The sequence below is a fragment of the Ictidomys tridecemlineatus genome, chromosome 4, assembly GCF_052094955.1.
Source record: "Ictidomys tridecemlineatus isolate mIctTri1 chromosome 4, mIctTri1.hap1, whole genome shotgun sequence".
Lineage (NCBI taxonomy): Eukaryota > Metazoa > Chordata > Mammalia > Rodentia > Sciuridae > Ictidomys > Ictidomys tridecemlineatus.
The window spans coordinates 73,375,141-73,403,014 of NC_135480.1; the positions used below are offsets into that span (position 1 = coordinate 73,375,141).

Below are 27,874 nucleotides of genomic sequence, written 5' to 3' on the forward strand. Positions count from 1 at the left end.
AACAAAAACGTTTTAAACGTTTCCTCCCGGGATCTTACTTTGGAAAGTTGGATCCAGAGTGCGTGAGGACCCAAAATGCGACCAATCCCAACCTTCCAGTCTACCTGGCTCTCTCTTCCCGGAAGCGGCTCAGGGCCCTATGGGACTTGTAGTCTTAGACTGACGCCCTTCTCTTTCAGTAGCAGGAAGTGGACATAAGACCCGGAAGTGCTTTTCGCGCTGGGAAGCAGGGTCAAAGGTCGTGGGGACAGAAGGCGTTCTTGCCGCTGGTCCTGCAGCTATGTAGTGGAGGGACAAGTTCCCTTCCGTAAAGTCTGGAAGGTTCTTGGGCTCCTCTAGGGCGCTAGCCACAGGACTGCTAGTCGCCAGCTTCGGGTCCCTGCTGGCTGAGCGGAGCCGCCGCCATGTTTGGCTGCTTGGTGGCGGGGAGGCTGGTGAGGATGGGGCCGGGTGGTATCAGGAAGGGGTCTGGATGCAGAAAGCGAACCTGTCGGAGCTGGGTGGGACCTCGGTGCTGGAGACGCTGTGAAACCGCCTCTATAAAATTTTTGCCTGGATGTGTGGGTTGGGGATTGGGACGCTGGGGTGCTCTCTGTTCAGGTTTACTTGTACATTAGTCACAAAATTAGTTGTCATTTATTGAGGGTGCAATTTGTACCAAGTATTGGGCCTAGTGCTATGCACCCTTTTTGTCAGTTTCTTTTTGCGTAACGTTTATTTGGTATTTCAGATTTAACCTTCATAATCCGTAAAATGATCATTGCTCCCATTTTGCAGTTGAGAAACTTAAGCTCTGTTGGCAGTATAAATGCTTGCCTAAACTCATAAATTTGAGATTTTAATCCAGCTTCTCACCGGACTATCAGAGATTAAGGCATTGTATAGTTGTTAGGTCTCTTTGGAAGGTCCCTAGTAAAAATGTGTTTATTGGAAATTGGCTGATAAAAACGCCTGAAATTTATGTGTGAGCCATATCTTAGATAATCAGAGAAAGATGCGAACAAAATGTTTCCTTTATTGGTCAGAAGAAACTGCTTTGCCAGATCATATAATTTAATGAGATCGGCGTCTAGAATTGTTTAAGAATAATTTGGAGAGTGAATTTTGTTTGCTTCTGTAGAAACCATCCATATATCCTTTTCAGACTGACACATTTTACTTAGAGTTCTTTTTCTTTTTTTCTCCCCCCACCCTCCTTCCCTGCCTTGTTAAATATTGCAGCCTCTTTGATTTTTAAGTCAACTCTTGGTGTTACATTTGTATTCTATGCGTTATTCTAAGAAACTACGAAGACTACTGGCCTCAGAAAGTTTGTCCCTCCAATGACTTGGAGGTCCCTGTGGGATGGTGGTAGTTGGTCATCCTGGTGAGATAATTTTGGTTTTACCCTGCTCTTGTTAGGGAAATTGGTTCAGTTTGGGAGGAGTGTGGCACTCAGATGAGTGAATTTCATTAACGAATGACATTTAAAATGTGTTTTTAAAGAATAAAAGAGCTATATGGAATCCCACATATCATGTTGTCAACTAATTTGGAAGGAAATTAATTATAGTAATATCTGTGTCTATTTACCCAATACCTAACCTCTATTGTGGATATTCAGTAGGGATTTCTTCACAACCACTGGGGGCTTTTTTTGGGGGTAGGGTGGGGAGGTGGATGGGTACTGGGGATTGAATCCAGGGGTGTTTTACCTCTGAGCTACATCCCCAGTCCTTTTTGGTTTTTGTTTAGGGTCTTGCTAAGTTGCTGAGAACAAACTGGAACTTGCCATCCTCCTGCCTGATCTTCCAGGAGTTCCTGGGATGACAGACATGCACTACCACTCTTGGTCAAGACAAGATTTTTTTTTTTTTGATGGGAGAGGGTGTTTGGGAGTGGATGTTTGGCTTTTAAATTCTATATTATATTGAATGTAATTATATAATATATAATAGAATATATATGTAGACTATATATTCTAAATATATGTATTAAAATATATAAATAAAATGAAGGGCATACAGACCTTGCAACATCCCAAAACTTACCTATATAATTCTATTATCAGAAAAAGGAAACCACTCATCTCAAGTTATGAACCTAATTTTCATTCCTTGAATGTTTTTTCTTGGAAGAAAGGTAACTTTTTTTTCTTAAAGTCAGTGATTTAGAGTGTCAATGCAAATTTCTAGAATGTCTGGTGTCTTGTACAGGGTTGACACTTAAAAAGTATTTATTTTTCCTGATAGTTATTCAAGACTAAAACCACAGTTTTCCATCTCCCTAATATTATATGCATGCTAAAAATCTGTGAAACTGAATTTAATACTCATGCTGGCAGTTTGGTTTATATTTTTGTTCTTCCTTTGTTTCTTTCTTTATGTTTAAAGTGGAGAATTTAAATTGAGTCAGAAAATTTCAGAAGAGTGAATCAGAATTTGAGTTTAAAAACACAGCTTTGCAGGGGAGGTGGGGGCTGGGGTTGTGGCTCAGTGATAGAATGCTTTCCTCAGGTGTGAGGCACTGGGTTTTATCTTCAGCACCACATAACAAATAAAATAACAAATGAAATAAAGTCATTGTATCCATCTATAGCTAAAAAAAATATTTAAAGAAACACAGGTTTGACATCTTGGGAATTTAATTTTAGAGCAATTTATATTACTTTGTAACTAATAGATGGAATTATATAGCAATATATTTTTGATTCTTTTTTGTTATTAGATAGGATACTACAGAGGGGGAAGTATTTTGGTAACAATTAGCAAATACTGTTAACAGAAAATAAATTGTATATAGTTAAATAATAATTGACCATTTAGTCCTCAAAGGTAATAGTAATAATTCAGATTTGGAGTTTTGGTGTATAATAATTGTCAAGCAAAAACCAGACAAACTGTATTTAAATTCTTGACAGCCTGTCTATCTTGAGTGCTCTCAAAATTAATGTTTCTCTTTGCTAATGGATATAAAGTAGCATTATCAGTACTTTTATTCTAAAAGTATAACATTTTTTTTTCTCTGACAGTGCTGTATTTCACTGGATAATCATTGCAGATCTTATGCCAGCTTTTTTTTTTCTTTCTCCAAAATATAGGGTTGTAACCACTATGTGAAGCATTTTCCTTTTTAAATTTGTGCAGGTATTACTTAAAAATCATTTATTACTAAACTGTCTTTGGTGCAAGATTAGGATTCACTGAATTGTGAATATAAATGCAGTGACAATGATTATGTAGTGAAATATGAATAGATTTCTCAAATTTTAATATATTAGTTTATAAATTAATGTTCAGTTCTAAAACAATTAGATTATGAATTAACTGAAGAGGAAACTTTTATAAGTTCCCACATACTGAATTTAAGGAAGAATTTTTATATTTTGTATACAAGTCTGCATGACTATTGAAATGAAAAAATACTGGACTATTGCTCCTAGTGGAACTATAGGGGTACATTCCTGAGAGCCTCTAGTTTCAGCCTTTGTTGTCAACTATCACAATTTTTTTTGTTTCTTTTTATAAACATCAAAAAGACATTTAATATGCATGGTTGATTCATTAACATTCAATTCGTGGTCTAACAGCATAACTCATGCCTGAACAAAACTTAATCTAACACATGGGTTTTCTCTGTAAGATATTTCATAGTTCTGTTATAGTTAGAAACACTAACCAGCACTTTATAAATCTTGGCCATTTTAAATAGCAAAATCACTGACAAAAAGTACAAAAATGCAAACAAACATGGCACCAAATAGGCTATGAAAAATATTTGTTTACAGTATTCAGGCTGAAATGTGGTACTGCATAGGCTAGTTTTACCTCAGCTGGGAATATGTAAGTCAGGCAACTCAAATTTTTGTTTTACCGATGACAGTGTCCATGAATGACTGCAGAAGTAATAGTAAGCATTTATTTTTGGGTTATATCTGAGTTTGCAAATACAGAATCTTCAAATAATTGCTACTTCTGGATTGCTTAACCACTTTAATGATTTGAAGTTCTGTACTCTCAAGTTGGGTGATATGAGCTTGATAATGTTATTTGAAGAACCTTTCATTTTTACAACATTGTGAAGTTGTAGTTATTAAAATCCTTTCAGGGAACTTCTGAAAGAATATAGTTGTATTTTGAAAAGATTACATACATATTAAGGCTAAATATGTATTTTTGGACTCTATTATATAATAAAGTTAACACTTTGTGGCATATTTGGTAGTTTCATAATTAAGAGTACCAGATTAGTCAAACACACTTCATGTAATCGTGATAATTGACTATGCTGATGTCATAATTTATAGCAATAGCATAAGTATCACAGAAACTCATCAAACATTGAACTAAGAGGAATTTCTTATTTTCTAGGTACAAACAGCTGCACAGCAAGTGGCAGAGGATAAATTTGTTTTTGACTTGCCTGATTATGAAAATATCAACCATGTTGTGGTTTTTATGCTCGGAACGATTCCATTTCCTGAGGGAATGGGAGGATCTGTCTACTTTTCCTATCCTGATTCAAATGGAATGCCAGTATGGCAACTCCTAGGATTTGTCACGAATGGTAAACCAAGTGCCATCTTCAAAATTTCAGGTCTTAAATCTGGTAAGAATAATATTAAAATAGTTCTGTAATTAAACTTTTTCTTAACTATTCTAACATAAGATGATAGCTTTTTAAACTGTTACTTTTTTTTTCTTTTGATTGCTAGTAATATGTACCATTTTTTTTTTTTTTTTAAAGCAGATGATACAGAAACATTTGAAATAAGTAAAAGCCTTTCTTGGTCCTTACTCCTATTCTCTGCCCCTTGAGAACTATTGAAAGTAACTCTCTTTGGATTTTTCTGTGTGGGTGTTTTATTAAGGAGAGGGGTCTTATGATTTGTAATAAACTAAGATTATAGGAAATAGAATGGGAGTGTCTTTTTTCTTCCATTAAGATTTTTGAACTCTTAGATTTGATTTCCAAATTGTTCTTACTTTGGTTCTTTTGATATTGCAAGGAAGTAATTCTCACTTTTACACTTTGAGGTATTTTGTGAAGAAATTTGAGACTGGAACTAGATTAGCTATCACTTCCATTGACTCTTGGGTTCCCTTAAGTCTGGATGAACATATTTGAAAACTCTTAAAATATAAGTATAAACTTTTGTACACAGTGTCAATGGAGTCCAAGGAAAAACTATATTTAGGGAACGTGTAGATAACACGTTTATATATTTAACAAAAACCTTTGAGTATCTACTGTAGGAATTAAAATATAGTGATTATGCTTTTGCCTGAAATATATTCTTACAGAAGACATTTCTATAGTCCAGTAATTGGAAGAATAAAAACTAATAGTGCTGAGGAAGAATAGAGAAGGAAGTGTGCAGTTAACTCAAATAGGTTTGGGCAGGTTTCTTGAAGGAAGTGATACTGGAGCTTTTAAACAAGTAGGAATTTTTCAGACCTGTGAGAGATTTATTGGGCATTGTTTTTTAGCTGTGGGTAATAATCAGCATAAGACAAAAGTTGGAAAGCACAGTATGCTCAGAATGGTACAAGGTAGAGTCTGCCTGGGAAAAATTGGTATGAATTACGAAAAGTTGTGTGTTACACGAACTGATTTGAAATTACATGGGTCAGCAATTTTTTATATGCTTAGGTCACAGACCTGTTTGAATGCTATAATGTAAAAACTTGAAATTACCAAAAAAAAAAAAAAAGGCTCAAGAATAAATTGAAGTCCTGAAGAGACGTAGTATCAATAAAGAAATTAAAATTGGTAATTGAAATCTTTATATCTATGTACAGAAAGTAGTTACAAAGTAAATTTAACTGAGAAGTTTAAAAAACTTCATTGTAGAAAATTCAAGCATATGCAGAATCAGATCAAACAGAATATTATATCCATCACTTGGCTTCAGAAATGACCAACTCATGGATAATGTTATTTCATATTGTTTGGAAGCAGATTCTTAAATCACAGCATGCAACCTATAAATAAATTGTGTGTATTTAAGAGATTAAAGTCTTAAAAAAACTGTAATACATTGGTATTACAGTTAATATTAAACAATAATTCTTTAATATCAAATTAAATATACGTGATCAGTGTTCAGATTTCCAATGGTCTCAAAAGTTTTATGAGTATATAAAGTTTTAAAATAATTTCAATTAACATCCACGAAAGATCCTCATAGTTCATTTGATTGTTAAAAGTCTCAAAAATCTTTTATGAAAATTAAAGGTTTAATGTGTTCTTTTGTCTTTGTTTCCAGTAAACTAGTTGGATTTAGAGGTTTTACCATATTTCATTTGAATTGATTTTTAACGTTTTTTGACAGAATTATTATTAGTGGTTACATGTTCTTTCATCACATGTGGTTAGCTCTCTTTGTGTGTGTAATTAGTAGACATTCATATACAGATCTAAATTGACTAACTCAATAGAGATTCAGAATGATGATTCTATCCCCTCCACCCTGAACCCAGGGGCACTTAATTGAGCCACATCCCCAGCACCTTCCTCCTTTTTTTTCTTTTTAATTTGAGACAGGGTCTCCCTAAGTTGCTGAGGCTGGCTTTGAACTTGTGAGCCTCCTTGTGAGCCTTAGCCTCCTGAGTTTCTGGGTTTAAAGGAATGTGTCACCATGCCTGGATAGAATGATGATATTCTATTTTGCCATTTTGTTTATTAACTGTAAAGAGAAATGTGATATGCTACTCTCTATCTACCTGAATTTCAGAGATAGAATGCTTATAAGAAAAACAGAATAAATGCTTGATGTTTTTCTCTTTACATATGAATGGCCAAAAAATGAGTTGATTTTTTTATGGCATAAGGAATATTCTCTGGCATCTTCAAAGGTAATAAAGTTAGGCTGGGGATATATCCCAGTTGGTAAAGTGCTTGCCTCACATGCACAAGGTCCTAGATTTAATCCCAGGAAAAAAAAAAAGTAATTAAGTTACTTTTAAAAGAATTGTGAAATCATGGATGTGTGTGTGCATTTGATTTATATCTGATATATTCTAAGCATTGATATAACATCAGAATCTATGAAACCATAAGTTTAAATTTCTCAGTTCTTTTTTTTTGTATTGGAGGTTGAACCCAGGAGCACTTAACCACTGAGTCACATCTCCAGCCCTTTTTATTTTTTAAATTTTGAGACAGGGTCTCACTAAATTACTTAGGGTCTCGCTTTTTTTTTTTTTTTTTAGACTGGCTTTGAACTTGCTATACTCTTATGTCAGCCCTCACAAATTGCTGGGATTATGGCCATGAGCCACCATTCCTGGCTTTAGTTTTCTTTTTCAGCAGAGACTAATATCTCATGGCTTTTAATCTTTCATAAGAGATCTTCCAAAGAACAAAGAAAGTTTGCCTTGTTAACAGATTTTAATAGGTTTATTGAGATTAGTTGATATACAATAAATTTCACATATTTAACGTATATAGTTTGATAACTTTTGACATATCATAATGCCCGTGAAACTATCATCACAGTCAAGATAATGAACTTATTACCTGCTGTAGGCAACTCCTGACCTATTTTCTGTCATTATAAAATAGTTTGTATTTTCTATAGTTTTATATAAATGAAATTATACAGTATATAGTTTTTTTTACCTGACTTCTTTTATTTGTTATAATTATTTTCAGAGTGTCTTATGTTGCAAGGTGTATGAATAGCTCATTCTTCTTTATTGCTAGTAGTCTGCCATTGTATGTATATTGATACATTTGTTTATTCACTCACCTGTTAATAAGCATTTGGATTATTTCTAGATTTGGGCTCATAAAAATAAGCCACTTTGAATGTTTGTATACAGATCTTTGCATGGAAATATGCCCTTTACTGAACAGTGGCTAGATCATATAGTACTTGGATATTTTGCTTTTTAGGAAACTATCAAACTATTTTCCAGTATAATTGTTCTGTTTTATGTTTTACCTAGCAATGTTCCTCTACATTGTGTTACAGCTTAAGCTGTTCTAGTGTTATTTTACTGGAGTGGTGTCTGATTGTGGTTTTAATCTCTAATGATAGTGACTATTTTTATGTGTTCTTTTTGCTGTCTATATATCTTTTTTTTTTTTTTTTAAGAGAGAGTGAGAGAAGAGAGAGAGAGATAGAGAGAATTTTTAGTATTTATTTTTTTTTTTAGTTCTCGGCAGACACAACATCTTTGTTGGTATGTGGTGCTGAGGATCGAACCCGGGCCACACGCATGCCAGGCGAGCGCGCTACCACTTGAGCCACATCCCCAGCCCCCTGTCTATATATCTTTCTTGATGAATGTCTGTTCAAATTTTTTACCTCTTTTTAAAAATTGGGTGTTTTTGAGTTTTGAGATTATGTATATATATGTGTGTGTGTGTGTGTGTGTATATATATATAAAGTTATTGATATAAGTTCTTTATCAGATATATGATTTTGAAAATATTTTTTTCCCAGTCATTGGTTGGTCTTTTCTCCTTATGGTGTCTTTTATAGAACAGAAATTTTTAAATTTTGAGATAGTCCAAGTTTTTAATTTGTTATTTTCTGGATTGTGCTCTTGCTATTGTGACTTAGGAAATCTTTGAGGAAATTTTATTGTAGATTTTGCTTTTATATCTGGGATTCAGTTTGAATTGAATTTTATATTTAGTGCAAGATATCTATTGAAATTCTTTTTCTCCCCTTGCCAAATGTATATACAGTGAGTCTAGATTGTTTGTTTAAAAGAAAGTCATGAATAATTTTTTGTGCATTCATCATTGAAAATTTCATTTGATGCTCACTTGAGTGCTCCCAAACTTCTTTTTAAAAAAGTGAGGTATAATATTTATGAATATTTATGTATTGATTTAAAAAGGAAAGAAATAAATAGAAATAGATACTTTTCTAATTTTTTTAATAATAAAATACCAGTTAGGAAATGGTAGAAATATTGCATGGATACTGGTATATATTATAGTAATAAGCAGTACAGAAGAAGGAGCAACTAATTAGGAAAGAGAGAGAGACTGTTTGGTTTGACAAGCCTTTGGGACCTGATTATAGTGCCTTAAATATAAAGTGATAGGTTTGGTTTATATAACAATTGAAAGTAGAGAATTTTAGTGGTTTATTTAATCATATGCATTGATTAAGTTGAATATTGGAATCTTAGTCACTGGCTAGTAGACCAGGGCATATGATTGTTTTTAGAGACATACTTACTAAGTTATTCACTTAACTGTCCAAACCTATTTTCTCTCCTCTTTCCCACAGCTTTGCCAACATTTTGAGTTTGGAAGGGGCCACAACATTCCTTTTTCTTTTGTGATCAACATTCCCTGCAGGAGATGCTTTTTCATGCCATTTTTTTGCATTGCCTTTGGCTGCCTTTCTCTTGTTTCCCTTAGAAGGTTGGAGAGGCACTCTAGGGTCATATGAATCCTAACATTTCCTTATTGTGTTATCTCATTCAATCTGGAGAAAATTTTGCAGTAAAAAAATAAATTAATCCTGCCAGGTATGGTGGCACATGTCTGTAATCCCAGCAACTCAGGAAGCTAAGGCAGGAGGATCACAAGTTCAAGGCCAGCCTCAGCAATTTAGTGAGGCCCTAAGTGACATTGGGAACCCTGTTTCAAAAATAGAAATAAAAAAGGATGGGGATGTGTTTCAGTGGTTAAGCACCGCTGGGTTCAGTCCCTGTTACCAATAAATGAATGAGTAAATAAATAAATAAATAAAATTAACCTAATTAATATTACTGAAATTTTAGGAATAATATCAAAGAGAGATGTGTGTGTGTGTGTGTGTGTGTGTGTGTGTGTGTGTGTAGTTACATAACACAGTCTAAAACCCAATCTCAGAGTAATTCTTGATCCTTGATCCATTATGAGAAAATGGGTTTACATGATAATAATATATATTTATTTATTTTATGGTCCTGGGGATTAAACCCAAAGCTTCTGACAAGTTCTTTTATTCTGATTTTAAAAAAATAGTTTCATTTTATTTTAAAAAATCATTTCCATTAGAAAATGGCTATTGATAGTTTAATCTATGAAAATAACTTTTTTTTGACACTGGGACTTGAACCTAGGAGTGCTTTACTACTGACCCACATCCCCAGTCTTTTTTTTTTTAACTTTGTTTGTTTGTTTATTATTTGGTGCTAAGGATCGAGTCCAGTGCCTCACAAATGGGAGGCGCTCTACCACGGAGGTACAACCCCAGTCCCCCCCTTCCTTTGTCCGTTTTTAAATTCTAATTAGTTATACATGATGGCAGAATACATTTTGATTCATTGTACACAAATTTTTGTACACAAAAAAAGCACAATTTTTCATTTCCCTGGTTGTACACGATGTAGAGTCGCACCATTCATGCAATCATAGACGTACCTAGGGTAATGATGTCCATCCATCCCCAATCCTTTTTGAGACAGGTCTTGGTAAGTTGTTCAAGGTATTGCTGAGTTGCTGAGGCCATCCTGGAGCTTGAGATTCTCTTGCCTCATCCTCCTTAGTTGCAGTTTTTAGAGGTGTGTGTGTGTTTCTTAATGAAAAAAAATTTTCAAGCAATATTTATCATGTTAAAGCACAATGTTTATTTATAGAGAATATTAAATCAGCATAAATTAGAGACATTTACATTAAATGGTAAAATGCTATTAAAGAAATTTTTTTTCACTTAGCATTATCTTCTCTAACTCCATCCATTTACCTGCAAATACCATGATTTTATTCTTTTATTGCTGAGTAATATTACATTGTGTATATATGCCACATTTTTTTAATCCATTCATCTACTGAGGGGCATCTAGGTTTGTTCCACAGTTTAGCTATTGTGAATTGTGCTGCTATAAACATTGATGTGGCTATGTCCCTGTAGTCCTTTGGGTATAGACCGAGGAGTGGGATAGCTGGGTCAAATGGTGGTTCCCTTCCAAGTTTTTCAAGGAATCTTCATACTGCTTTCCATATTGGCTGCACCAATTTGCAATCCCACCAGCAGTGTATGAGTGTACCTTTTCCCCCACGTCCTCGCCAACACTTATTGTTGTTTGACTTCATAATAGCTGCCATTCTGACTAGAGTGGGATGAAATCTTAGAGTGGTTAAAAAAAATTTTTTTTTTGTGATCCTCCTGCCTGGGTTAAAAAAAAAATTGTTTTTTTAACCAATAAGTTGTTCTGAAAAGAGCCTTTTGAATGTTGAAAGTATGAGAATTCTTAATCTATATATAAAAATTAAAGTATTCTTACTAGGAAATGGTATTTTTAAAATAACAAAATTAGATGAACTTGTAATAGATTCCTCAACTTTTGAGGTACCCTTTCAAGCCTCGGGGTTTGAGTATTTTGAATAAACCTAGCTAACTAGCACATCAGGGTAGAGAAGAGCCTTGCTGAAATAGCTTCAGGCAATTGTGATTGAACCAATTCTTAACCCTCATTTTTCAAAAGAAGTATTTAGTCCATCACCCCCACCCAGTACTGGAGATTGAACCCAGGGCCTTACACATGCTGGGCACGTACTCCACATTCAGCTGTAAACCAGACCCAGCTTTGGTTAACATTTTTATTTTGCTGTTTATTTTATTTCTTTTTTCCTCTTCCCCTTTTTTGGGCATTCATTTGGATTGTGTGCTTTTTCTTTTTTTTAGGATTGTGTATTTTTTATTCTATGTAGCTTCTGATTTTTAGTATATTCCTTTGTGTTAGTATTTTTTTTTTGTGTGTGTGTGTGTGTGTGTGTGTGTAAGTGTAAAGGCACATGCACGCTGCGCCAGGGATTGAATACAGGAGCACTTAACCACTGAGCCACATCCCCAACCCTTTTTCTATTTTTTTTTTTCTCTTAATTTTGAAATAGGGTCTTGCTAAGTTGCTTAGGTCCTTGCTGAGTTGCTGAGGCTGGCCTGGAACTTGTGATCCTCCTGCCTCAGCTTCCTGAGCTGCTAGGCTTATAGGTGATGCCACCACACCTGACTGCCTTAGTTTTTTTAAATGTTCCTCTAAAGATTATAATATTCATTGTTAACTTTTTTCAGTGTTCCATGAGTTAATGTTACAGAAGTAATGTGATAATAGTAATAATAATAATAATAATAGAATAATAAATAATAGAAATAAATAATCTATAATAAGTAATCTGTATTTTCAACAATGAAACTGAATTTGGTTATTTTTATAGGGTCTTACCTTCAGTTTTCCTTGCTTATTGGTTCATGTAGTGAAATTCTGAATATAATGACAAAAATTTTTATATTTTATTTTGAGACAGGGTCTTGCCAAGTTGCATAGGGCCTTGCTAGGTTTCTGAGGCTAGCTTTGAATTGTAATCCTTTTGCCTCAGCTTCCCAAGCCTCTGGTGTTACAGGTGTGTGCCATTGTACCAGCTTCACTTTTGTTTTGATTTCATTAGGTCCACAGAAACATGTAAACACGTGCAGGTTGTCCCGAGAATTTACTCAATAGATACATCTTTAATTTTCTCAATGAAATATGCCTGGTGATAGCCTGCATATCTCAACTTATGTAAAAGGTACCCTTAATTAGAATTAGAAATTCATTTTCTGCATATACATAAATATTTTTGTCTAGTTTTATACTGAGATTGTTCCAGTGCTTTTTGAAGTTTTTCCTTAAAATGTCTTACCTGTATACTGAAAGTGGTATCTAGCCTTAGTAACATTAAATTATTATCTAGTCTTAGTAACATTAAATTATAAAAATCTTAAGAAAGCTTAACATTGTTTTCAGCACTCAGATACAGGTTCTACTGATTTCTGGTTATTATAACTCATACATCTACTAAAAGCTGTAACATTTAAGAATAAGAAAATGCTATGTAATGTTAACTTTAAGAAGTTTTGGTTCATGATATATCAGGAACACGAGTACAGTATCTGTTAAATTGTGGTTTAAAACTTTGATCTGAATTTGAAAGGAGAAAATAGTTTCTCTTACCAAAAACAAGTAACTGAAAATACTTATATTATGTATCTTTATGCATATTTATATGCATTTGTTTGTCAAAGATAAATATTGGTTGAGTTCATATACTATTTGAAGAGTTTATTTAAGCCCCATGCACATACATCATACACACAAAGTTCAACTTAAAACCTTCCTTTTCTCTGTAGGTTAACTATTTGTAAAGTGTTTCAAGAGACAAGGAGGATATGGCTCAATGCCTCAGTCAGGGAGAATTCCAGTGACATCTACAGTGGAGAATTATATGGAGAATGGGAAACAGAAGAGTCCAAGATTGGAAGAGCAGGTGGGGGAGTAGGACATTAGGTCAGATATAAAAACACTTATGTAGAGCTTTACAAATATATTTTATTATGTCTGTAGCACTTTAATATGTAATTATACTTAGCAGAATAAGAAGAAATAGTTTCTCAATTCACCTGTGGTATAAGAAAGAGAGAATTATATGTGTTTATATGAATGAGTACTGTAGTAGAGTTTTGTAGAATATTCTTATTATGAGAAAAGACTAATGTTTTATGTTTTAGGCCTGTAGAGTAAATTGGGCACCATATAGTGGGTTTTACCTTATTTTATTTTGGTTACATCCCTATTGTGAGGTACTGTTAATTTGGAATCAAAATTTAAAAATATCAATTCTGGTCTTTTTTTTTTTGCATTGGGGATTAAAGAAAACTTTATTTTGAAAAATTTTAAATTAGAGGAGAATTTTAAGTATTGCACAAAGAATTTTTTATACTTTCTTCACATACGTTTTTGCTATATTTTATTTATCTTTGTATTTATGTATTTTTTCTTCTGAAACTGGCAAATATGTCATCGACATCATTTCCCTTTTTCTAAGTACATTTGTAGATATTTCCTAGATAAACAGTGTTCTCTTTCTTATATAAGCATAGTATAGTGATTACATTCAGCAAATTTAATGTGAATTATACTACTATTATCTAATATACAGTTCACTTTAAAGGCTTGCCAGTTGTCCCAATATCTTTTAGTAAATCCCTCTACCCTGCACTTCCATCTAGGATCCAGTCAGGAACATGCAGTTGCTCTTGTTACACCTTAATCTTTGATCTGGCATAATTGCTTAGCTTTGTTTTTTGTAACAGTGACATTAAAAAAAAGATTTTTTTTTTTTTTGCAAATGTTAAAATTAGAGTTATAAGTCATTGTCTGAATTTCTTCTTCATGATTCTTCTCTTTTTGGTCTTGATGCCATATTTTAATGTCATTGCTTTTAGCTTTCTCTACATTAGGCATTTATGGTCTTTCACTTCTTCAGCTCAGTTACTAGAAAGAAACAGTTAAGCTAATTCAGTTTTTGTTTTAAAATAGAGTTGAGGTTGTCAAGGGGATTAGAAAAGACAACAAAAGCTCTAAGATGCTTTAGTGTATTTATATGAAGTGGAATTAGTGAGTCAGAGTGGTTCAGAACCTCTTACTTTGTGACATTTCTTGACTGGCTTCATTGTAAAGTAAGTAATGAATAAAAATTCAGACTTTAGAATTTAATATAAAAAGAATAATGAACTGAACTGGAATAAGTTTTGACTCTGGAGTTTGACAAATCTGTTTTGAACCCTGGAGATACTCATTATTGGTGGTATACTCTTTTTTTCTTTTTGAGATGGTGTTTTCCTTTGTTTCCAGGTTGGTCTCAAATTCCTAGCTCAATTGATCCTTCTGCCTTAGCCTCCCAGAGTAGCTGGTACTATTAAGTGTGTACCACCACACCCAGTTAGGGGTGTGTACTTGACCAAGATCTTTAACCTTAAAGGAAAATTCAGTAAAATGTAGTTAATAAAAGTATTTATGTGTGCAGAATGAAAAATAGTGCTTGGCACACAGTTGATGTTTAATAGGTGTTTTTTTAAAAAATATTTTTAGTTGTAGATGGACACAATACCTTTGTTTTTTAATTTATTTTATGTGGTGCTAAGCATTGAACCCAGTGCCTTCATGTGCTAGGCAAGTACTCTACCACTGAGCTACAACCCCAACCCTGATAATAAGTGGTTCTTTTTATGTTTATATAAAATCATATAATGTCAATGCTCTTAGAAATCATCCAGATAACAAAACCAGTTCAGAACAGTTAAGTGACTTTTACTCCTTCTTGTTAGAGTGTAAGCTCCTTGAAAATAGGGATTGTTTATGGCTTTGACTTTGTGCTCTGTATGATACAGTGGTGGATGCTCCTTTAATAACACTTCAGATATCCAAAATGGACAAAATTTTTTATCCATTTTTTTAACCATTTTTTTAATATGACTGAGATATTTATTGGTAACAAAGTTTTGAGAGTCACACAGTGCATAGAATATGCATTAGTGAAAAATGAATTTCAGTCCTGTCAAGCTGTCAATAAAAATGAAGCCAAGAGATTTTAGAAATATACGATTTCTAGATTTTTACATTCAGTACACTGTTAAGCAGACATAATTAAGATGTTTTTATATTACTTATAGCATATGTCAATCTCATTGAAATGCTACTATTTATTAAATTACCTTCCTTTGCCATAACTTGTCTTTAGCCTTCATTTCTTTGCTGTTACTTTATCTCTGCCAGTGAACTTTTAGTTCCTCTTTTGAGCACTTTAATCATCAGAAGGATTGTTATTTCTTCAGTTTTATTCTTTTGTAGTGTTCTTCCAAAGAATACAGAGAACATTTATTTATATTTTTTTAATAGGAAAAAACCTCATTTTATCTTGCAATTACTCTGTAGGTCCACTGGATCATTTTATAAACCTAAGATGCATTTGGAAATATTAGTGATCTTATTTCTTCTTTATCTTGAAGTACCTTGTTTCAACCAGGAAATTATTTCATCATTACTCACCAATTCTCAACTATACTAAAAGGAAAAGGGCTAAAATAATAAAAATGGAAGAATGATGGAACTGCCTTAGAGCAGATAGTAAGCATTTTAGGTTTTACAGCCCCTGAATTATCTCAGTGGCTTATGATTCCACTTTAAACAACTCTTTAAAAATTTAAGAACCACTCTTAGCTCCCAGGTCATACACAGAAATTGGTTGTGGGCCAGATTTGGTCTGGGCATCTTTATTATTCATTTCATTAACTATAATTTCATATTGCATTGGTCAAAAGATTATGTTAACATTAAAGAAATGTAAAAGGAGACAAGGCCATCATTATGGTCAGGTTTTAACTTTTATTAAATAGAATATGAAGTTAATACTGTTTGTATTTCATTCACAATGGCAAAGAGAAAAAACTGACGGAATACATTTTACATTTATTAGACAAATTAGAAAACAAATCCAAAGAGCTAAATGTAGTCTAGACTAATGATGGCAAAGTTACAAAATTTCAGATTATGAATCTTCAGATAATGATCTCATCTGAATTTACTCAAATAATTGATTATTGAACAAAGGACCAAAAGAAAAGATAGGTACTTTGGCATTTAAGAAGAAGAAATTATCATGCAGTATTTTCTAACAATATCTTGAACATGTATTAAAAGATGTATGTTGATATTCTTTCATCTTGTATATTTGTGCTCTAAATTTGACTGGATAGCATTTGTAAGTAGAAAAATGCTAAAAGTGGGTGTATATACAAAGGTGATTGAAAGGAAATAATGTTTATAAACTAAAAATAAGAGTATTTTGTAAATTATGATCAGAGATTGGTCATCCTTACTTGAACAAATTATGAGCCATTACAGTTTTTAAAATTTCGGTCTTTTAAGTATTTCATTTTGACAATGTATAGGCCATACAATGAACAAGATGTAACCATAAGTTAGAACTTACTAGATGTCTAACTTATAAGATGGATATTTCATGTTCATTTCTGATTTAGAAGACATGCCCATTTCACCTATATAAATTAAAAATAAGGAAGAAAAATGAAATGGATATCTAGTTTTGCTGTATTTAAATACTTAATAAAATTCAAATAAAGTTTTTTTCCAACATGTATTCTGAACATTATTTTTTTGTGGGGTAGGGGCAGTTGGGGATTGAACCCAAGTTCATAGCCAGTCCTGGTAACTTTATGAGTCCTTGCTTTACCACTGAATTGTACACTTACTCCCTTTCTAACCATTCTTTGTTAAAAGGTTCCATTAGACCCAAATAGCAAATGATGATGACTACTTTTCTTTGTATACTGAGATTAAAAAACTAGCTTTCTGTAAGATTTCTTCTCTTGCATTATGTTTTGCCTTAGGCTCTTACAAGAAGGAGGGATACCCTGAGAAACAGTCTTTAAAAATTAGCTGCTGCAGCTGGGTGTGATAGCACTTGCCTGTAATCCCTGCAGCTTGATACACTGAAGCAAAAGGATCACAAGTTCATAGCCAGTCCTGGTAACTTTATGAGTCCCCAAGCAACTTAGTGAGACCCTGTTTCAAAATAAAAAATAAAAAGGGCCCAGGACATGGCACAATGATTATGTGCCCCTGGGTTCAGTCGCCAACACAAAAAAAGAAGAAAGCTGCTGCATTTACTCTTAGAATGTTGTTGAGAACTTGATATAATATGTGTTTTGTTTTCTAACAATATGCTGAATGTTTTACTTGCTCTGCTGTTTTTGTTGTTATCCTTTTTTTTTTTGGCGGGGATGCTGGGGTTCTGGGGATTTAACCCAGGGACTACTAACTACTGAGCAATTTTGTAGTCCTTTTTATTTTTATTTTTGAGACAGGGTCTTGCTGAGTTGCTTAGGGCCTGGCTAAATTGCTGAAGCTGGCCTTGAACTTGTGATCCTCCTACTGCAGTCTCCCAAGTTGCTGAGGTTTAATTTTTTGACAGTAATTCTTAATGTAATTTATCGTCTTTGCTCTGGCTATTCTGATTTAAGATCCAGTTGTAAGTTGGATGATACTAACTGTAAGTCTGTAAATTGTTTCATAATATTTCTTCCTAGTATTTTACTTCATAATTTGTAAATAGGGACCTTTCTGCTTGGAGTGTATTAACTACTGTGTCAAGCCCATTTAAGAGTAAGATTGACTAAGGAATAATTTTATCACATAGTGGATATCTTTGAAAATGTAGATTAAAGATCACCAAAGATCATTGAGTGTAGTAGGTATTTTTGAAAATGTAAAGATCATTGAAGACCCTTGAGTCTTTTTCCCTCTGTAAGTTGTCCTAGTGCCAGAAAGCTTTAAAGATGAAGAAAAAGGATGTTTCCTTAATCCCATCTCTATAATGGGTCTTGGCCCTTTTTACTTGTGTGTGATAAAAGATGCAATCACAGATGACACACCTTTCTGCCTAGCGGGTCACTTCCTACATGGTGATAATGAAGGCAACAGAAGTTTGTGTTGAACTTCTTTGATTATTTGGGATCATTGGAGTCTGTTAGATAGATAAATAGGAGTTTTCTGTACTTAATATAATTCTAGGTTTAAAACAAAGAAGTGGGAGAGTAAGGGACTCCAAAATCCTTCCATAAAATCAACAGAATAACTGGTAAAATCTGTGAGATTTGGCTTTTTCAGAATTCTAGCAATTAACCAAAAGCTTGTAGCAATAAGGGGTGCTGAAGTTAAGTAAAACAACTTGCAGTCAAAACAGTGAGCTTTTTGGCATTTTAACTTACCCTGGTTCCATACCCTGGTCCTCAACTTATGGGTAACCTTAAAAATAAGCCTCCATTTTTGGTATGGGTACAGGGAGCAAATGGACCTCATTTACAAAGAATTGTAATCAAAATTTTTTTTTTTTTTTTTTTTTTTTTTGTATCTGGTGGTTTTCTGCCTTGCCTTTAACTTACCTAGCAGGAATTTTTCTAGTGCTAAGGTGACCACCCTGGGATGTTTGCCAAAAAACATTTACCGACATAAATCAATCACTGCTGCTCGAGGCATGGGACAGGAGTTGGAGTAAGCTTGGGATGAAAGCCAGAATGAGAAGCATTGGAGAATAAGGGCTTTGAAATTTTTTGATACACGCTTGGGAATCTGGAAGGGCACATACATGCCCTGACCTATATACATACTCCATACAAAACCAGGAAGATTCAAAGCTTGCACCTCAGCCTGGCTTTTAGGCTCTGCACAGCTGGAAGTGGAGACTAGGGCAGAGTTGTAGACTGCCTGGATGAGTATTGAGTCTTGATGAAAATCACACAAAGACACAATTAAACCATTATAGTAAAGATAGAATCTTGAAAGCCTTGAAAGAAACAACTCATCACATACAAGGATCCTTTTAGCTGTTTTGAGATGATAAAGTCTAGACAGTAATAGAATGACAAAATTTTGAAAGGAAAAGAGTTGTCAACCATGAATTCAGTGTCCAGCAAAACTATCAGAAATGTAAGGAGAGCTGGGCACGGTGGCACACACCTGTAATCCCAGTGGCTTTGGAGGCTGAGGCAGGAGGATTGTTGGTTCAAAGCCAGCCTTAGCAACTTAGTGAGGCATTTAGCAACTAAGAAAGACTCTGTCTCTAAATAAAATATAAAAAAAAGGGCTGGGGGATATGGCTCAGTGGTTGAGCACCCCTGCATTCAGTCCTCAGTACCAAAAAAAAAAAAAAAAAATGTAAGGAGAAATGGAGACATTCCCAGATAAACAAAAACTGAGTAGTTGCTTGCATACCAGCCATTTAAAAAAAAATGTTTTTAAGTTCTTAAAGCTGAAATGAGAGGACATAAGATAATAATATAAAATCACTTAAAGAGATTGGCTGGCACTTGGAGGTGGTGTCTTAGGTGTATACTTAATGATATAGTTTTGAACAAAGGGGAAAAGTTATTAAATATTTTTCATGAGTAAACTGCAAATTTCACTATTGTCTGTTTGATAGCAGCATCAGCTTTTGAATGAGTAGATCCATGGCAGTTAGTAAAACATGCTATATTGTTTATTGGAGGTTAATGGCAATCTAAGATCTTTCTGTAATAGAATAATCAGAATGCTAAAATTAGTTCTAAAGATGTTTAAAAGCATACTTCCTACATAATTATACAGAATTGAGTCTTTAATCCTCATTTTTCTCATTCTGTTATTGTGTGTAGCTATAATAGTTTTGGGCAAGTTTTAGAAAAGAAATATTTTTCTGGGGCAAAACTTTTATCTTTTATACTTTATTAGTATGCTAAAAAAATTAAGTAGCCTTTTGCATTTATATTAAAAGAGACAAACTTGGATATAAGAGAACTTTTTGCTTTATACAGACCAGAGATTTTTCAAATTATTTCCAGAGGAATTTGAATATAAGTTAAATTTGGAATATGTGGCACACATTAATTTCTTTCAGGAGAAGGAAGCCAACATCCGTTTGGAGCCATGAATATTGTCCGAACTCCAACTGTTGCTCAGATAGGAATTTCAGTGGAATCACTGGACAGTATGGCTCAGCAGACTCCTGTAGGCAATGCTGCTGTATCATCAGTTGACTCTTTCACTCAGGTAATACACATTTCATCCTTTTCCCCACTTTATTAAGGTTATAATTGATGTTTTGATATATGTTTACATTGTAAAATGATTAAATCCAGCTAGGTTAATCTGCCTAGTTAACATGTCTATAAGCCCACATACTTACCAAGTTTTTTTGTGGTGACATTTAAGATCTAACCACTTAATAATTTTCAATTATAGAGTACATAAACTTTGTACCCTTTGAACAATGTATCCTTGTTTCCCTTCCTCTACAACTCAACCCCTGACAACCATCATTCTACTCTCTGCTTCCACAATTTCAGTTATTTTACATTTCACATATAAGTGGGATCATACAGTTGTTCTGTCAGTGTGCTTGGTTTATTTCAGCTTAATGTCTAGAGGGGAAAATCTGAGATTTAGGAGAGAGTGGAGAATTGCAAAGAGTGGAGTATCTTTTTTTTTTTGGTGGAGTTGCTTGGGATGGAACCAGGGTCTTGTGCATGCTAGGCAAGCACTTTACAACTAAGGTGCATTCCCAGCCCATGAAGTACTTATTTGAGTAGAAAAAGGAGCACAGGTGGAGGTGTTCACCTTAGCAAGGGTAATGGATTATGGGAACAGGTGCAGGAGATTGGTGGATGTTGTGATGATAACTTATGCAGGTTCTCTCCTGATTCCTTCTCTTTTCCTCAGTGATATAAGAAGGAAGATCACTAGCTAAAATTGAGAGAAAGGAAGAGATACTGGAAATTTAAATTAAAAGGGCTTTAAATCCTTTAGGAAAGAAAGAGGATGAATGGACTAGGGAAAGTTTTAGGGTTTATTGTATAGAACCAAAGGCACATTTTTGACAATTGTGGTCATCATGAATTTAAAGGCAAATTTGTCACATAATCTTTTGAGAATGGACTGAATTAAGAATGACAGAATCTTTGTCTTAAAAGAACTTTTTTTTTTTTTTAAAGGGGCCAGCAATATAGCTTAGTGTCAAAGTGTCTGCTTAGAATGCATGAGGTCCTAGGTTCAATCTTCACGAAAATAATTTTTTTCTAGTAAATTATTTAAAAAATAAACTGTACCATACCAAAGAAAGCAAGCTCTAAAACAATACTTATAGTATCCCACATAAATGGTATTTAGAAGCACGTCTGGAAAATACACCCCCAAAGTGTTAAGTTTCCCTGGAGAAAAGTAAACTTTTTGCTGTATTTAAATTATTTAAGCTTTTTTATAAAGCATATTTATTTCTAGTAAACATTTTATTATGAAGAATTTTAAATACACAAAGTACAGAGAATAACTTACGTATTCCACCAATATTTATTGTGTACTGGCACTGTGTGCCAGGCATTTTCTGAAAGAGTTACAAAGAGATAGATGAAATAAAGTAGCCCCTGTTTTTATAGATTCTTTTTATAGTGGATTGTATTTTCCCCTTAAATTTAACTTACATTCTGTCATTCTTACTACTGATATTTTTTTAAATGCTGGAAATTGAACCCAGAGCCTTGTGCATGCTAAGCAGGCATTGTGTTATTCAGTCATACCTCCAGTACCTGCTACTGCTACTCATTTTTTAAAAATTGGTTCTTTTTAGTTATCCATGACAGTAGAATTCATTTTGATATAATTGTACAAGCATGGAATGTATCTTATTCTAGTGAGGACCCCATGCTTAATGGATTTACATGATGGTGGGATTCACTGTGGTATATTCTTGTAAGTACATAGGAAGATTATTTTTGATTATACAATTATTTTTGATTATTCCACTGTCTTTCCTTCTATTCATCCCCTTCTCTTCATTCCCCCTTGTCTAATCTACTGAATATCTATTCTTCCCATGTGCTGCCCCCTCGTGGTGGGTTAGCTTTTACATATCAGCAAAAACATTCAACGTCTGGTTTTTTGGGGTCTGGCTTATTTCACTTCGAATGATAGTCTCCAGGTTCATCCATTTACTTGCAAATGTCATAAAGTAATTTTTTATTATGGCTGAATAATACTCTATTGTGTATATATACCATAATTTCCTTTTCTATTCATTTCTTGAAGCACATCTAGGTTGGCTGTCTGGCTTAGCTATTTTTGTGTATTGAGCTGCTATAAACATTGATGTGGCTGCATTTTAAACCCTTTGGGTATAAACTGAGGAGTGGGATAATTGGGTCAAATAGTGGTTCTATTCCAAGTTTTTTAAGGAATTTCCATAGTGGTTTTACCAGTTTGTAGTTCCACCAGCAATATATGAGTGAACCTTTTCCCCTACTTCCTTGCCACAATTTATTGTTACTTGTATTCTTGGTAATTGCCATTCTGACTGGAGTGAGATGGAATCTTAGTGCACCTTTAAAATTTGCATTTGTTAGAGATGTTGAGCATTTTTTCATATATTTGTTGGCCATTTTTATTTCTTCTGTGAAGTGTTTGTTTAGTTCCTTTGCCCATTTATTGATTGGGTTATTTGATTTTTTTTTTTTTTTTGGTGCTAAGTTTTTTGAGTTGTTTATATATCCTGGAAATTAATGATCTGTCAGAGGTGCAGGTAACAATGTTTTTCTCCCATTTGTAGGCTTTCTCTTCACGTTATTGATTATTTCCTTTCCTGTGAAGAAGCTTTTTTAGTTTGGTGTCATCCCATTTATTGATTATTGATTTTACTTCTTGTGCTTTAGGAGTCTTGTTAAGGAACTAAGTTTCTGAGCCAATATGATAGAGTGTGAGGCCTACATTTCCTTCTAGTATGTGCAGAGTTTCTGGTCTAATTTCTTGGTCTTTGATCCACTTTGAGTTGAGTTTTTTTGCAGGGATAGGGATTAAATTTCATCCTACTACATATGGATTTTCAGTTTTCCCACCTGCTACTACTTTTTTTTAAAGAAATAAAGCATTTAAAGGTGCAGCCCCTACTCCCTGCTTCTCTTCTTCCTTTAACCTTCTAGGTATCTACCTAGTCTTCTAACCTCGTAGTTATCCATATTTTAGTACCTGTATAGTACCATTTAAGTGTGTGCTTAAATATGTTCCTAGTTTAATTACTTTTACTCTCATTTCATTTAAATTTTTATTAGAGTGGCACATGTATTTGGTTTGGAAAGTCAATAGTTTTATATGAAAAACAGCTGTTCTCTGTTATATCTTCTATTCTGTTCCTCAGAAGCAATCACTTTCAGCACTCTCCTTTTTTATCTATCTCTTCTGGTGTTTTATTACTTCCATTTGTCAGATTAAACTTGCTAATCTGTTATTGATTAATTTTTTTTTGTTACAGATTTTTTTCCATTGCCTTACCAGTATGAAACATGCTTATTTTACTTCCCTCACTTTTGTGCCTCTGTATGCAAATATGAATGTGCATGCGTATACACACACACACACACACACACACACACACACACACACACACATATTTTCATCCCACCTTCCCAGTATAGATTTTTGTTAAAGTTCAAAGTTTTCAGTATTATGACAGGTAAATATTTTTCAGAACTAAACCATGTGTAGTATGATAATTACATTTGTTTTCTTACATGATTTTTCATTTTTCTTTTTTTTTAAATCTTTTTTTTAATTGATTTTATTTTTTTAAATATACGACAGCGGAATGCATTACAATTGATTTTTCTACATTGACAGATACCTCTTTTTTCTTTTGCATAGATTTCTGTGTTCCTAGTTCTAACTAGGAACACTTTATATTATTGAGACACTTTATATTTAGTAGGGTTTGAAGCATATCAGTTTCAAATTTGTCTTGGAATCATCCATCTTAGAATGTTCCCCCTTTTTTGTTTACTTGTTTTTATTGTATGGATTGATTGTTTTTTTGGGCCTGTTGTAGAGTTGTATTTAGTATTATCTTCTTTCACCATTACTATAGAAATTATAGAGTATTGACTCTACCATTTGCTGTTGCTTACCTAACATTATTTTTAGCGTTTGTTTATGTTGATGCTTGGAATAGATCTAATTTAATTGTTGTATAGTATACTATTGTATGACTGAACCATTTAAAAAAAATTTCCATATTGATTAATGCTTATACATTTTCACTAATACTTATTAAACTTCCAAAATTTGATAAGTGGGTAAAAATATTAATATCATATTTGTATTTGATAAGTTGCTGGGATTAAGATGTGCATTGCTGTATCCAGCTGCTTTTGGTACTTTTTAATTTTGTTTTTTGGAATAAGACTTTTATGTGTACATACATTTTATGTGAACATACATTGCAATTTTTTCCTAGCATGTTACTTGTATTTTACTATTGCTCATGGTATCTTTTGCATACAGATATATTTTCATGTAGAAAAGTTTAGTAATTTCCTTTATGATTTATGGGGTTTTCTCCCTATTCTGATATGTGAAGATATCTTAGTTTAAAGCTTTAGGTTTTACTTTTTGAATTGTGTTTATCTATTGAAGGGATTAAGTTCACTTTTTTGTCCTATGGAGAACTAATTAGCCCCGGCTACCACCACCCTCCACCCCCAGTGAATAATAATAGTACCTTTATATATCATGTTGTCATGTTTGTTTAGGTTTTTTTCCTGGGCTTTCTCTTCTATTATTCCAGTTTGATTATTTTCCAGTAAGTCTTAATATCTGGTAGGCCAAGTTCTTCCTCCTACTCCTCAAAAAAAGATTAGGTATTCTATGTAGTAATTCAAAAAGCTTTGAGTTCATCAAATAGTATCACCTTGTCAAGTTCCATGAAAAACCTTGTTGGAATTATTGTTGAATGATTGGTTTGATTTGGGGAGAATTGGCTACCTTTCTTTACACATTAACTCTTTCCATCTGTGACATATGGTGTATCTTTCCATTGAACATAGTACATAAGTCCTTTTGTTTTCTTTTCTGCCTTATATTATAGTCTCATATTTTCCACAAAGGTTTACCAGCTTTACTATTTTTTGTAGATATTGGACAGACTTTGTTTATATTCTAAAGTGAATCTTTAAAAATTACATTTTAAAATCTTTGTCACTGGTGTGGTGGTGTGCTGTTATATTTTTCCTGATAGTGACCTTTCCACTAATGACATTACTGAACTCTAATATTAATTCAAGTACCTTAATAGTAGAGTCTTTAGTGTTACCTTCATATTCAACAAATTTTAAAGCCCTAGTAAGACAATTCTTGTGTAGAGAAGAGATAGAAGCAGGAGCTTTCATAGCTGGTTTTGTGTATTTGAGAAAGTGATGCAGGGAAGATTATTTTGGAGTGAATAGAAAGTGGTACTATTTTTAGTTCTTTTTTTTTTAGAGAGAGAGAGAGAGAGAGAGAGAATTTTAATATTTCTTTGTTAGTTATCGGCAGACACAACATCTTTGTTTGTATGTGGTGCTGAGGATCGAACCCGGGCCGCACACATGCCAGGCGAGCGCGCTACCGCTTGAGCCACATCCCCAGCCCTATTTTTAGTTCTTTACTATTAGGTTTAGTGCTTAAGCCCATTTGATTCTCAGAAAATATGAATGAATTTACTTTTATCTTTTACTAAAGGAGTCTTGGAGATATTAGTAGATTTGGCCATTTAGGAGACAGTTAAAAAAAACAGGGGAAGCTGGGCACAATGGCACATGGCTTTAATCCCAGAAGCTTGGGGGGCTGAGGCAGGAGGATCATGAGTTCAAAACGAGCCTCAGCAACTTAGGCCCTAAGCAACTCAGTGAGACCCTGTCTGTAAATAAAATATTAAAAATGGCTGGGGATATGGCTCAGTGGTTAAGAGCCTCTGAGTTCAGTCTCTGGTATCTGCCCCTCTGCCCGCCTCTGAGTTCAGTCTCTGGTATCTGCCCCTCTGCCCGCCCCCCCCACCAAAAAAACCCAGGGGAAATAGAATAATGCTACCTTTCTTTTCTTTATGATAATGGTAACCTGTAGCTCCTTTATTAATATTTAAGTTCTTTCTGTCAAAAAAAAAAAGAACTTCTTAGAGATGGTTAGTATTTTATGAGAAATAAATGTAGCTATGTGACTTTGAGCACATTTTTGATTTAGGAGAGTAATGTTTGGGGAATGGGATACAGTTGTGGAGATAAGAAATTTTGAAGGAAAAAATTTTCCTTTTTTCTTTCAAAATGAATAATATATGCCCCGGTGTCATTTTGTGACTACACATAATTTTCAGCATTTGACTGTCTTAAAACTTGCAGTTTTTAAAGGCAAGTTAATGCAGAAATATTTTAATTTAAATTCTTGAAGGCTGAATAGAATATTTAATATAACCCATTAATCTATTAATGATTAACTTTTCAGTTCACACAAAAGATGTTGGACAACTTCTACAATTTTGCTTCATCATTTGCTATCTCTCAGGCCCAGATGACACCGAGTCCATCTGAAATGTTCATTCCAGCAAATGTGGTTCTGAAATGGTATGAGGCATTTTGATCCCTAATATTAAAGCTTTGGTAACTATATATTGTTTGCCTGTGAATGTATTTGTTCTTTAATATTTTAAAAGTGTTTTCTCTTGTGGACATCAACACACATTAATGTTTTTGTATGCCAATAATGTATGTACTGTAGCATTCAGATCAAGATGGTCTGTACCCTCAATATTCTGTTATATATTGGCCATTATGAATTTTTAAAGGTAAGAAGATATAATTGCTTATGTTTTAGGGAGGTCCTAAAACATACATATATATATTTGTGTATTTTGCATTTGCATTTGAATTTTGAATTTAAAGTACCCTATACGAGGTTTGAAATATCAATCAAAACTTTTTCCCCTTTGTTTAGAAAGTCTTCATGTGTAGGGCATCAGGGTAGTTTATTGCATTCTGAGTATGAATGACTAATAAATCTGTTTCCCCCTTTTCCCCATGTTTTTGTTTTGTAGGTATTTCTTTTCACTTTTAATATCTGAATAGTAGGGGTATGTTTAGGAAGTTTTTTGTTGAGAAGTGATACCTGGTGTGGCATGGAGAGCACTGGAATATACTAGGTTTGAGTTTTGTCACAATGTAGCTATGTGACTTTGAGCACATTATTCTCATCTATTCTTGAAATGAGGGAGGATTTGTCTTGATTTGTTTATTTTTTTTTCCTTAGGTGCTTTCTAGCACTTGAATTTGCAGAAGATGAATAGTTATTAAATCTATATGATTTGGGCTCTGATAAAAGTTAATCATAACTGTTCTTATTCTTTAATCATTGCTTGCTCTCTCTTTGCAAGAATAATAAATTTCTAGATTAGCTTATTTCTTAGCTTTATAGAAATGACATAAAATTGTTTCTGATAAGTTATTTTGTAGATTATGAAAGATCCTAGTTCAGTTTTTTTTAATTATAAAAATATTATATTTTTTCTTTTCTAGGTATGAAAACTTTCAAAGACGACTAGCACAGAACCCTCTCTTTTGGAAAACATAATTTGAATAAAATGATTTTTAATGGATTTTGAAATTTGTCATGATTTGAAGATACACAACAATAGACAATTTAAAAGCATGAAGTCAAAAGGATCATGGAGCCTAAGTTTAAAAACTGCTTAGTAACTGTGAATCTAATTAAAATCTTCATA

At 33.5% G+C, this 27,874-nt stretch overlaps 1 protein-coding gene across 3 annotated transcripts; it reads left to right on the forward strand.

Annotated features, from left to right (window-relative positions):
• The first annotated feature begins 201 nt into the window (after positions 1-201).
• Positions 202-27,748, forward strand: Hikeshi (heat shock protein nuclear import factor hikeshi). 3 transcript variants are annotated; one of them, XR_013437819.1, is made up of 6 exons: positions 202-434; positions 4,350-4,587; positions 20,207-20,358; positions 26,602-26,720; positions 27,191-27,295; positions 27,669-27,748. XR_013437819.1 is itself a non-coding variant. In XM_005323290.4 (5 exons), the coding sequence occupies exons 1-5, from the start codon at positions 405-407 to the stop codon at positions 27,721-27,723; spliced, it is 594 nt and encodes a 197-aa protein (XP_005323347.1). In that variant the 5' UTR covers positions 202-404; the 3' UTR covers positions 27,724-27,748. The 3 variants fall into 3 exon arrangements, 2 of the variants coding, with proteins under 2 accessions (XP_005323347.1, XP_021580836.1); XM_005323290.4 differs by lacking the exon at positions 27,191-27,295; XM_021725161.3 differs by lacking the exons at positions 202-434; positions 27,191-27,295 and adding an exon at positions 13,104-13,240 and having other exon boundaries at positions 4,449-4,587.
• The last annotated feature ends 126 nt before the right edge of the window (positions 27,749-27,874 follow it).